Genomic DNA, 13,651 nt, shown 5'->3' with positions numbered 1-13,651 from the left:
GGATGAATAGCTGACTATTTTTCTATTATTTCCTTGATTGACCTATTCTTATAACATAAAAACGTAAGCTAAGTGACCTTGTGCATACTTTGTATGTCCTACAAAACATAGATTCAGTATTGCGTTGCTAATAACCCAAACTATGGAAAAGATAAAATGGTAACTATGATAAATATGAAGGTTAGATGATATCACAGAGCAGTTAATTGCTTCATAATTCCCCCAAATTTATCCTCCCATCAGGAGATATAAGTTGTTCCACTTCCCAGGCCTATAGCATCGCTCTCTCTATCGACAGCTGTAGTGATCTGAAGATCCATCAGATAGCAATCGGCAAAGGTCGGAGATTTCCGGAGATTCCCGATCTCGCCTGAAGCACGTTGTACTCACCCCATTCAGTGTCAGACACCGCGTCCCATAGTTACGGTGCCGAAGAGGAGCGAGCACCGGTTGTAGATTTCTAGCCCTCTGTATGTTTCCCCTATATAACATGGCTGTTCATTTCTATTGTATGATTGAAAGGTAGACATCGGAAATCTACATGACATCTCGAAGGATCTGATTGGAAAATTAAACACAGCTGATTTCACTGGAAATATATAAAGTAAGTGAACTTTCTCTCTCTATATAAATCTTTTCCATCTATACTGTTCATTTCCTGTCCATCTTTCGTGTGTCTCTATTGATTGTGTTGTGTTTCGAAGGATGTGTATATGTAGTTTTGTGAAGAATTCCACTACACGCAGTATTTATCACATTCAATCAATAGCAAGGCTGATCGAGTCCAGACGAACTGCTGATGAGAAAATAGAATTAGAATGTTCTGCTTTATTAGGTATTCACACGATATCGTTATTATTGAGATACCCCGTGTGTTCCATTCCGCGAGTTTCATTCATGAGATTTAAGATGATCAGTCTTCCTATGTATACAGGCGATTTAATGTATTAGTCCTGTGTGTTACATAGAATTAAGATAATCTGATTCTATTATGTATGCACACCATAATAAATTATTTAGATACCCCATGTGCTTCCATTTCACGAGTGTCATTCATAAATCTGCTATATTAGGCTATTAGCATTTAGGTATTAACACAATTTTAATGAATTTATTGGGATATCCCCAGTGTTTCCCATTTCGCTAGGTTCGTTTATGCTCATTTCCCTCAAGTACATATAGTAATGCTATTATAAAGAGATATATAGTACTGTAAGTATGTTGGCGATTTTAAGTGATTTCATCATTTGACACATGCACATAAGCACGTGTCTTCCACTTTTCAGGTATCTTAAGGAACAGTATCTTTTTAAAACAGTCAAATGGATTTGTCAAATATTGTTTTTAGTTATCCTTTGAACACAGAGAGATTATGTAATATTTATATCTCTGGAGTTTCATCATCTTGTTAGTTTCAGTAAATGATATATATGAAAAGCCCATTTCCTGTTTAAAGTTTAAAGAGAACAAGAAAATACTTGTCTACTTTGAGTATACCCTCTTAAAGCTATTCAAATAACCTGATTTCTCGTATTCCCTTTACATGTTTTAAGGAGCGCTTTCAGAGAATTACATCACTCTGTTTAATGATTTACAACGACCGTATTCAATTAAGACTCGGTGAAAAATCAAAAGTGTTTTCTTTCCCGTAATTATTAGATGTTAATTAATTTAGTTAAAGTTTTTTATCTAGGTTAGAAATGTTTTCAAACATCTTCTCCACTCGTCTTAAGTCAGTTCACATAAAGATTCTATAGCTTAGAACTGAAGGAGGTGGTCTAAATTGCAAGGTTCTATATATAATTAACGATCGTTAATTAACGTTCAATGAGAGAGCTATTTCCTTTGCACTTTTGTTCCGCGTTGGGAGATAGAAATAAATATTTATACGAAACCGTTCATTAACTTGATGTATAACATACTTTATGACCGGAAACGTCCAGGGTATCCGGAAATTAACGCGGAGAAAATCTACATGTGTATATCCAATATATTTTAATTTCTTCAATTGATAGATTTAACCCAAACAATGGTGTTATGTTACATGTATACAGAATATCGATATGAATGATAATATGAAACAAAAAACGAAATTTATGGTGTACGTTTATAATTCAAATCATCAACATTGATAACAAACGAAAATGTGAAAGAGTCATATGTATGTTTTTCTCAGATTAAAATTTTTCAAAAGATAAATCTTTGATCACTTTTTTTTGGCGGGGGGGGGGGGTACTTTTACGGATAAAGTCACTTCTCTATTAATATGATTTATTTGATTTTATTTGTACATTAATCAGTCATTTAGTAGGTATATTTTAGAAGATTAATGCTGTTTGTTTTAGATTTTATACGTGTAATTACCCCGTACTTCGTATATTTAGAACATAGAGCAGCAACCTTTTTTTCAGGGGCTATTTGAGAGTTTGAGAATTTGACATCGCAATACGTTTGTACGTGTATTAATTTAATCTGTTCATCTTTTAAATAGAAAGCCGAACAACTTGGTCCGAATAGAATAAAATGTTTAACTACTTGTACTATTGTAGTCTTCTACATTCAAGACATTTACCAAGTAATATGACTGTTCTTGTTCACGTATTAACATGAGTATATATGTGTAAGGATATTTGCATGTTTCAATAATTTCTCTTTCTTGTTTAATCTATCTTTGACAAGATTATTGACATTTTCTCATAAATGTAGGGCTTAACAAATAATTACTCCCCCAGCTGTACGTCCGAGATGTAATTTGGTTTGACAGTTTTATGACGGATTCTGAGCTTTCAACATGTCCGAGCTTCGATGAAAAGAATTAACTTCATTATAGTGTAACATCCCTTGTGTGGAATCCAGAAACTGACATTTATTGTGAATGAAATGAGCACTGGTCGACGCGCGCCGTCTTGGCGATTCAATTTATTTCATTCATAATTCTTTATTCAGTTATTTTTGTGAATGAAGAATGAGACTTCATTTAAAGTTAGGCGCCAGTTGAACACAAGTTGTTTAAAAAACTTATTATTATTATTTTCGTTGTGATTTCGTAGAGGGAGAGAGGAAGAGAGAGAGAGAGAGACAGAGGAGTTTTGTATATTTATAAATGTAAATTTTGTTTGATGTAGAGGTTGTGGAAAGATTTTAAAAATACCAAACCACAAAATAAAATTAAAATGATAGAATAATTAAAATATGATTAAACGTACATCTACAGGACCTGCAAGATAAGTAGAATATTTTTCTATAAATGTTAAAAGTATTAAAAAAAAAGAAGGAAAAGAAAAAAAAACGCCCAAAAAGATTAACTGCATGAATCCAAGCTTATTGTGCATGTCAAAGAAAAAGTCATAAAAGTTTGATGCCGTTTCCCACAATAATTAGCGCGAAGATCAACGTTTTATACGCGGCACTAATTGCCGATAAATAGATATGCGGAAGGCATGTCAAGAAACGAAACTAACGGGCCCCGAAATTTACAGTTTTGTCTATTACCAGAGAGAGAGCGGGGGGAAATTCATACAGGAAAACATCTGGAGGCAATCGACGCTTGTAGAATAAATTATGAACTAAGGATTGACTTGAAACAGACATGAATAGGATGAAAGGAAAAATGAAGCGAATTTCAAAAGAACGCGATGTGTCCGATCTCTGCGGGAAGTTAGGCTTATTAACATCTGTGGTGGGTATCGGGTTAACAGCGCTTAAAATTTTATACCTGCACCCACTGCTTGTTAAACTCTTTAAGGTTGAAAACTTCACGGTGGATTAATGATGCTTTACAAAATGACGAAAAGTTTCTGTGTATTTATGCTAAAAGACTAGCTAAGAGGTAACAGCAAAAACACAAAATATAATATAGAAAATGAACTTTATTTATGTCATAGATGGATTACATTTAGTTTTCAATTTCTTTTAAGTCGCCAACGGTGTGCAGCAATATTTAAAGTTACATTTCATTTAATGAAAGCGCCCGTGTGGCACAGTGGGTACATGTAAGATCATTTTGCTGTAGTTAGTCCATACGTTACAAGCTCAGGACGTGGAGACTGTGCGTCCTTCGGATGCGACCGATAAACCGAGGTCCCGTGTCGCAGTAGGTACATCGATATCTGCCGAAAGCTGAGTACTGGGCGAGGACAAGTGGCGACGTCTCAATAGGACTGAAACATTCTGGATGTTATAGAAGAAATAAACTAACTAGCCAACAAACAAATGAAAAATTTCTTTTAATTATTGAATATTTGCATTAAAAATATGTCCAACAAGTTATATTATTCTAGGTATCCATCTGATTTGTATGAACTGTCCTTAAAGCGAAACTTGAAAGTTGTATATTTGATTGTACATGTTTTCAAATAATTGCATTTATCAAATATGTATTCAAATTAAATACCTGGTATATTTTAAATGAACAATCTATTTAATTTAACTATTAACTAAAATGATGATTTCGTAATTTGTTTGAAAAACAAGTCACCATCTTTAATTCACTATAAGGTTAATAAAAAAAAAGATAATGAATAAAAAAATAATAAATATACCGTCTTATATTCTTTCCAAGGACTATATGTAATTGAAAAATTAATATAATTCTAACCTTCACTAACCTATCTATTATGAAAGTTAATTAACCGCCGTAAAGGTCGATGCAATCTACTTTGATTAACTTTCCAAATGAATGTTACATTGGAAAAGAATCTCTGCTTTGTACCGTAAATAATCAGAAAATCCAATCAAAACTTGTAAGGGTCATCTTATTAACGTTACTTGCAGAAAGTTAATGATGGCCCGAGGTCAAGTTGCTTTTCCATCCGTCAGATATGACGGCAAACTGTGGTTGTTGATCGCAATCACATCCAAGGCCATATGTCAATGAAACGAACTCACTTTTCAATAAAGATAAATGATTGCTCTCATCATAAGTTTGTGTTAGTGCCGTTTATCGATTTTTTTCTCCTTTTTTTTAGGGGGGAGGGGGGGGGGGGGTTAAAATTAATTTTTACATATAATAAGTTAATAAATATAATAAATAAATGTCAGTTAACGGCCAAAATTCCTAGTTTTTACTTTATTTTTGGCTGGTTTAGAAAGGACCGATTTTTCGCAAAATTAAAAAGGCTACAAAAATTGAATATAACTTTATTTTAACTTTCTGCTTGTCGTTTTCACGTATTTTTAATATCTATGACTATACTATGCCTGACGCATAAAACATTTCTTGGTCGTGTGCGCCGAGAGGCAGGAGTGGAAATGGGTTGGGGTCGTGCCCTAATAATTTTATATATATGAAGTAATGAACTCTATATCATAAAACAAAATAAAATCTCCTTTCCATTTTTTTGTGTTGACACTTTTTTAAGTCGAGGGATTTTAACAGTGCCCTCTCCCGCGACGGAATCTTCCGGGCGGAACTGGGCATTCCTTAAGTTAAAATTTGGTAGCTATTTAAAAAATATACCAACTTCAGTTGAGGATTATCTAAATATAATTTTTCTCATAAGAAAATAGCAAGGAATAGGTCAAAACTTCTAACCATGAGGTTAACACATGGAAAAAAGATATACAGCAGGGAAAATATAATGCGATTTTGTTTACATAAAAAAATGATCCAGCATGTATAACCCTAGCCATATGTTTGACAAGTGGTTATTACGAGCCAAGACAGGTGCTTATCTACATTGGTAATTGTTATTATTGGAAGTATTTGGGTCGAACGATACTGGTTCTAAAGGTTAGTCCGAACCTGTATGACGTCATAGCGAGGCAATAAGCATCAATTCGTTTATTAACCAGAGTAAACACGTAACAGGGAAATATTTCAAAATCAGCAGATTTTGTTAAGGTTCATTTACTTGATCGACCTAGAAACAAGTCGATAAACCTCAACTAGCTATAAGATTAATTATTTAGAAGGTGTTTTTCGCAAACTTAAAATGCTTTTCTGTTAAGTAAGTATACATTGAAAAAAAATTCAGGGAGGAAAATATTATGATTATTAAAATTCAGATTTCTGTGAAATTCTTTCTAAAAGTTAATCCTTTAATAGTTTTCGTCCAATTAGAATTAAACTTATCACAACAAGAATTTTTAACAGGGAATGATTAATTTTTATTGTCAAACACATTTTTTGAAGTTCAAATCAGTAGAGCTACAGACTTGTCATGCACACACTACTGAAGTCATTAAAAACATGAATGTTTTATTTGTAAAACTTCTGTAGAAAACATAATATACAGTGTATTTCTTTGTTAGGATAACACAAGTACCAGAATTCAATAACCTTTATTTATATTCCTCATTCCACGATGATCAGTAGGGGATGCTTTCGTGTAATCATAAAGGCGTGTTCTAAATCATTAATAATTACCGACTGCGGCTGCCTTCAGATTATTAGTGTCATAAATCCCTTATAATAATCTTCCGTACAACACGCATGTACGCTTCTTTGTTCATTGATGAATCTGATCCAACCTAACAGGTGGCTTGTTCATCCTAGAAAAATTTCAGGGTTAAATAGAAAATCCGAACTAAGTAAACTAACTTCTCATAGGGGGAGCATCTGTTTATTTGTGTCCATTTCGCGTAAGTGATGAAGAGAGAATTCCATTTGACAAGTACTATTACTGCGCAAAGTGACAACTTGACACAACACGGCCGATACGTTAAAATACAACACGCCGTTATGCAAATGTAATATTACACAATATGCCGTCGCGCTAAAACACAAAGCGCTGTCGCGCTAACACACAAAACACACAGTCACGCAGACGCAATTTTACACAAAAAACCGTCGCTTTAACACACAAACAATTGTGTAAAATGTTAGATTGCCCTGATCAGTGGTAGTGCAACCCTGTGATGTGTGATGATGTGTTGTATAAATATGCAATAGCGGGACGGTGTGTTGCGTGTTAAACGTGACGGCGTGCTGTATATAACGCAAAAATGCGTTTTTTTTTAACACGCTGTTACACTTTTGTGAATGTCTCTATTGGGACACACTATTGGGATTGCAGTAACGAGGCTTTGTTTTATAGGGTGCCTCATGTAATTTTTGCAATGCTTGCCAGTGGCTGTTCTTGTGTATATGATTTATAAAATCTATACTAGTACTCCACTCGCCCCTGTCAATTTCAGTACTCTTTGCTGCTCATTTCCATGTTATCAATTATTTCTTCACTCGTTCCGGATGTTCCGCAATGTACTTTTCCTGCCAGATGTACAAACATATATGAAATGGATTTTCAACAACTGGCGGGTCGTGTTTGATGCATACAAAGAATTTAATTTCCTTCATAAGCATTGGCTTATTAAAGGGTTCTCCTAATTTTGTATTAAAAAGACTGACAAGAAAAAATATACAAATTTATACATTTTACCTGTAGTTCCAGCTCTGGTTCAAATTGAGAATCCTTAATATTTAGATTGTCATGATTACAGATTTAGAAAATAAATTAAAGTTAGTACAATATAATTTTTAATTTAAAAAGATTTGTATTTGCATTGTTAATGAGCAGAAAGTGTGCACGCTTTTCTCTCATTGATGCATAAGCCGAAGGGACCTAGAGGACGATATTAAATGATATTATACTTAATGTGAAATAAGTTGAATCTGATTAGTCGAGAAACATTTGTTAAAAAACACTACTACCCGCTGAATAATGAAGCCACGCCCTCCAGCGTAGCAACAGTCAACATTGCTTGACGACGGGTGGTATTCCAAAAAATAACGACTGCGCAGAATTTATGCGCGCACGGTTCACTGTTATATGTATTTGTATAAAACATTCAGTATAATATAATAAATATTGCATGTAGTTTAGTGCGCCTCGGTTGACAATGGTTTTCTTGGGGTGAAAATTTTCAATGTTACACTCAACTACATGCAATATTTATATATTGTGTCATAGTAAATGGTCAATGATTGATCTCGCAATATCAGTATATTGTCTACAACACAAACGTTACGTTTAGTTTTGTGTCCGGTTTGTATTGTTTTATTTACTAGTATTTCTTTGTTTGTTTCTACTTTGTTTAACGTCCTTATCGAGTTTGTAACAAGTGAAAAGGTACATAATGAATTTCTTTAAGAACGTACTCACTTAATTAACTTGTATTTTTCTACCAGCGACATTATGTAAACTCTCTTTTACGATCTATTGCAGGAAAGAACTGAATATGCTTCGATACCTGCTAACAACCTTCCTTAGTATAATTTCACTTCCGGTTTACACTTCCAAAACACTTGTTGAGACAACTTCCGGTTTTGTGCGCGGTTTCACTCAAGATGTCGACGGAACCACAGTTTATACGTACCTAGGCATTCCCTTTGCCCAGCCTCCTCTCGGGGAACTTAGGTTTCGCCGACCAGTACCGATAGAAAAGTGGACGGACGTTTTTAATGCCACCTCCCTAGGGAATACTTGCTTTCAGAGTCCTTTGGAGTATTTTAAGGGAAAAAAGGGCGAAAAATCCGAAGAGATGTGGAATCCAAATACAAATATGAGTGAAGACTGTTTACATTTGAATATCTGGGTACCAAAAGTGTCCGGAGATACGAAACTCACGACTATGGTTTGGATTTATGGAGGTGGATTTATTGCAGGTTCACCAACATTGGATTTGTACGATGGGGCCATGTTGGCAAGTTCACAGCAAGTTATTGTGATATCAATAAATTATAGACTAGGTCCTCTTGGATTTCTATATTTAGGCACCGAAAATGCCCCTGGAAATATGGGATTATTAGATCAACAACTAGCTTTGCATTGGATTCATTCAAATATTCAACTATTTGGGGGATCTCAAGATGATATAACATTGTTTGGGGAGAGTGCAGGCGCTGTGAGTATAAGTTATCACATTATGGCAAACCACTCTCGCAATCTTTTCAAAAATGCCATTTTGCAGAGTGCTTCCGCTCTTGCGCACTGGGCATATAATGATCCGAAAGTAGCTTTGGAATATACTGTCAAATTAGCAGAGGCTTTTGACTGTGAATCAAATGATGAGACCTCCGTCATTGAGTGTTTGAAAACGAAAGACGCAAGTGAATTCTTTACAAAAATATGGACGTTACCTTTGACGGCTGTGACGTTTAATTTCGTTCCAACTTTAGACAATTATTTTATCTTTGAAACACCTTCAGATTTCTTCAGCTCAGGGATTTTACCAGCGAAGAGGATATTATTAGGTGTAAATAGAAATGAGGCTATGTATTTTTTGTTTTATAGTTTATATGATATAATTGTAACAGACTGGCCAAATAATACATTGAAGAAAGACGATTACATAAAAAATTTACCAGAATGTGTTTCGCAAAATGGCATACATAAATTGGACAATGTAAAGGATAAACTAATAATAGACGCCATTTTATATCGATATGAGAGCCACCTACTTCCGGGTGATAAGAAGGATTACATGATGCTTCTTGATGATATAAGTGAGTAACAGGTATAAACACCTTTCTTCTTTGAATTTGTGTCATATGTTGTTTGTGACGTCATTATTATATTATTAGACGATACAAGTATAACAATTACATGTAAAAAGAGTTTAATGAAAAAAAAATCTTCAATGCAAAGGCTTTTGTTTAAATGTAATAAAGTTGTACATTAACATGAATATTATGTCCACTAAGAACTTTCTGACTTCTTTCACGTGCAAACATTCTCAAAGTACCCAGATTTAATGCATTTGAAAAAGGAAAGGTTCGATAGGATTAAAACCATTAGGTAAAGCCTACCTTGTTTGGACCGGAATTGATATTAAATATATAATATTTTTTATCAATCACAGCTGGCGACTTTGCCTTTAAATGTCCAACCATCAATCTAGCCCAAAAGTACGCCCAGGCAAACGGACAGGCCGCTGGTGTATACCTGTACGAGTTCAACCATCGTCCGTCTGTCAGTTCGTGGCCAGAGTGGTCAGGGGCCCTCCATGGGGACGAGATCGAGTTCATTTTTGGGCTTCCTCTGAGAAAAGGGACCAAGTACTCGGCGAATGAGCAGTCCCTGAGCCAGGACATGATGCAATACTGGGCCAAATTCGCCAAAACAGGGTAAACGAAGGAAAACATAACATTCAATGCTAACTTGTTATCGTTTGTAATGAAATATATTTGAAAATGCAAGAAAGAAGTAAAAGTTAATGTTTTAATCATTATATTGGGTTTAATCGAATGAACAACGCATACAAACGTCATCATAAATTTTTTTGAAATATCAAACTGATTATTGTTTCTCATGTAAAAATAGTATTTGAAAAGGCGAAAAAATAGAAGTCAGTGTTTCAATCATCTGTTGGGTTCAGTGGCGTAGCATCGTTTTTGAAAGTGGGGGGGGGGGGGCAGGCAGAGAAAAAAATTTTTTTACTTACCTGAAAAAGTTGACAAAAAAAAGGGAAAAGTTGCCCGAAGTCGAAAATCCTATTTCGTGGTGGAGGGGGGGGGGGGGGGTAGGTAAACTTTTTTTCAGTGTCAACTACTTTTAGTACCAATTCTTATAGTACATTTTCGGTACATTTCTAAAAGTGAGGGGGACAAACAGGCTTTGAATTAACATTTCCTATAGTGTAAGTAAGGTTGGGGAAAAAAGTGGGGGGGGGGGGGCAGGATCTTCAGATCAATAATCTTCGGATACTACGCCCCTGGGGTTTTATTGAATTGAAAACGTACAGTCTCCATAAATAAATTATGGTAATATAATCTCTATGCTATATTGAAGAATTTTAATTTTAAATCAAGAGTTAGCTCTCTTATCACAGGGTCGTTCTCATTTTTATTAGCAAGTAATCATGACAAGATAAGAATCTTCAGATCAATTAACACCTTTCTTGACAGACGTCCATCCAGTGACTGGCCGCCCTATTCATTTGAAAACGAAGCATACCGGAAGTTTTCAGCGGATGTTGGTCCCTATGATAGTGTCTACAACAAAGGGCTCAAACACAGTCACTGTCTATTCTGGAACGACTACATTCCCAAGCTTCAGGAGTACCTAAAGCAAGGTATTAAATTTTGTACATCAATATACCCCCGCTTGAAAGAGGATATATAGTATTATATCCGTCCATTCGTCCGTCTGTTACGCTTCGGGGTACCCATCTCTTATCCGCAACTCCTCATACCACTGAATGAAATTTTATGAAACTTTCCCAGAATCTTTATTACATATTGCCGTTGTGCACATCCTATTTTACTTTTTGATCCGACACAAATTTTGAGTTTCCCACATAGCAAAACATGTACACTGCCATTATAAATAGAAACCATAAAATATATTTCTAGGTAAATTAACTTTGTATTAGGTGTTCACAGACTCTTGTGATTGTTGAATCGATGTCAAGGTAATATCAGCGACAGTGGGAATGATCTATTTTTGCACAATATTTGGTTTATGAATTACGAAAGAAACAACGCGCGCTCCAGTTAGCATTTATTATTTAATGTTAGGGGATAATTTTCATTTATCTTAGTTTTTGAACTATTATTCAAATTTTAGTTAGTTTAAAAGGTCAATGCATAAAAGCTGTACGCAAGATTTATATCACATCTTGATTTAATAAAAAGATTACATTTATATACAGATGGGCACCGAGAAAATATAAAAAGAAATTCCTACATTTTTTTATAATAATATTGAAATTATTATTTTTTCTATTTGATTGAGTTAACATTACAGATTTTATCGAAACCTTTTGTCTGAGTTAAAATTTTGCATTTTATGGGTCTCTGGATATTATTAAGAATTTTGTATATCTATTTATTTATCCAGTACATTCTTACCGTAGAGTTTTATTTAACAGCATTCTTAAAACAGTAATTCTTTGAACGTATACACACAAGAACCATTTGAAAAGTACGTACTAGTTGAATTAAGCGTCGTTCAAGATGAATTTGAACTTATAAGAACGTGCAAAATAAAAGAAATACAGTGTTTATGAACTTGTGTATTTAATTTTGCTGATTAATTTTGAATTTTATTCTGTTTGCCATTTTAGAGGACGTCAGATGTGAATGTGCCACCAACATTGGACACAGGAACTCGACAAACTTTATCACGCATGCGCTCATTACAATTATTGTTATAATATGTACAAGTATATTATTTCTTGTTAGGTAGGAATGGAAAGATATTCTATGTACAATTTTTTCCTTTTTTTAAGAGCACTCAGGATACATATGATTTAAAATATATGCAAATTATGAGTTTTGTTCTTTAAAATTCCTTTCATGGACGAGTCTAAGCTCTTTTCTAGCTGATAGACATTCAAATAAAACCTGTTCTTTTCATTGATATCTTTTACGCAATCGATCATTCCAGACTTCCAGACATATATGTGTATATGTACTATATAACAAGTTATAAAGTGCTGCATTAGTTGAAAGAGTTTATACGAAGACGGGCGAGATCATACTTGTGGATATAACATGTACCTATACTAAATTTAGACCAAAAAATCTGTATCATTTACATTATACAGTTAAATATTCTAATTAAAGGCGTCTTTTTGTGAAATTTGTTAACATTTGATGAAGCAGTTAATTATTGCAATAAAAATGCATAAATAAATTTTATATGAATAGAGCATTTAATTTCCCATAATGAATACTACTCGATAGTATAATGCGTAAAGTAGCAAGTTTAGATGTATTTTTACTTGCATAATCTAATCATAGTAAAGCTTACGATTTTCTAAAACCTCGTCATTTGTTTGGCTTTTAAATTGCTCCGAAGTTTTACCATTTAAAAATCATTTGAATCTTTACTTGCAAGGTTGGAAATAAACATCCTTTGTCTTCATTTACATTCGAAACTTAACTAAGGCAATGAAATAGTTAAAAAGTAATGGCGCAGGGAACCCTGAAAATATGGGACAGTTTTATTTTTATTTTATTTTTTTTTTTAACAACTCAACTTGCTACCCCAACAAACACATACACATGCAGGAAATGTAAGGATGTCCCTTTTCTCTCACACCTACCCAACACACACACAAAACACACTGTTAGGATGTTTTATAGTCCCGCCCCACCCAACAAACACATGTGCAAACTGTCAGAATGTCCCTATACTCCCACACCTACCAAACACACACATGATGCACACACTGTTAGAATGTCTTTATACTGCCACACCTACCAAACACACACATGATGCACACACTGTTAGAATGTCCTTATACTTTCACACCTACCAAACACACACATGATGCACACACTGTTAGAATGTCCTTATACTTTCACACCTACTCAGCACACACCTACCAACCTACCAAACACACACATGATGTACACACTGTCGGAATGTCCCTCTACTGCCACGCCTACCAAACACACACATGATGCATACGCTGTTCGAATGTCCTTATACTTTCACACCTACTCAACACACACAAAACACACTGTTAAGATGTTTTATACACAAATTGCACATAAAGTGTTGTTTTCCCATACAAATTTACAAAGTTGTAGGTTGTTTTTTTAAGTATTATAAAAAACGTAGCCTTTGAATTGATTTTAGGTAGTTTTGTTTTTTAATTTGAAATATATTCATTGTATTTGTAATGTTGATTATTCATGTCTTATTTGATCAATGTTGTTTTATACGTGTAAGTATAGACTGAGGTAGATTTTGTTGATGTA

At 34.3% G+C, this 13,651-nt stretch overlaps 1 protein-coding gene across 1 annotated transcript; it reads left to right on the top strand.

Moving 5' to 3' along the window:
• The first annotated feature begins 257 nt into the window (after positions 1-257).
• On the top strand, positions 258-13,267 carry LOC134240450 (acetylcholinesterase-like). The gene is made up of 5 exons (XM_062722536.1): positions 258-604; positions 8,166-9,445; positions 9,802-10,066; positions 10,847-11,013; positions 12,007-13,267. The coding sequence occupies exons 2-5, from the start codon at positions 8,179-8,181 to the stop codon at positions 12,126-12,128; spliced, it is 1,821 nt and encodes a 606-aa protein (XP_062578520.1). The 5' UTR covers positions 258-604; positions 8,166-8,178; the 3' UTR covers positions 12,129-13,267.
• Positions 13,268-13,651: the final 384 nt, after the last annotated feature.

The sequence above is a fragment of the Saccostrea cucullata genome, unplaced genomic scaffold (assembly GCF_032062105.1).
Source record: "Saccostrea cucullata isolate Sc308-1 unplaced genomic scaffold, CSIRO_AGI_Scuc_v1 ctg3134, whole genome shotgun sequence".
NCBI classification, from domain to species: Eukaryota; Metazoa; Mollusca; class Bivalvia; order Ostreida; family Ostreidae; genus Saccostrea; species Saccostrea cuccullata.
Note: the sequence above shows the minus strand (reverse complement) of the source record. Positions and strands in the feature narration are given on the sequence as shown.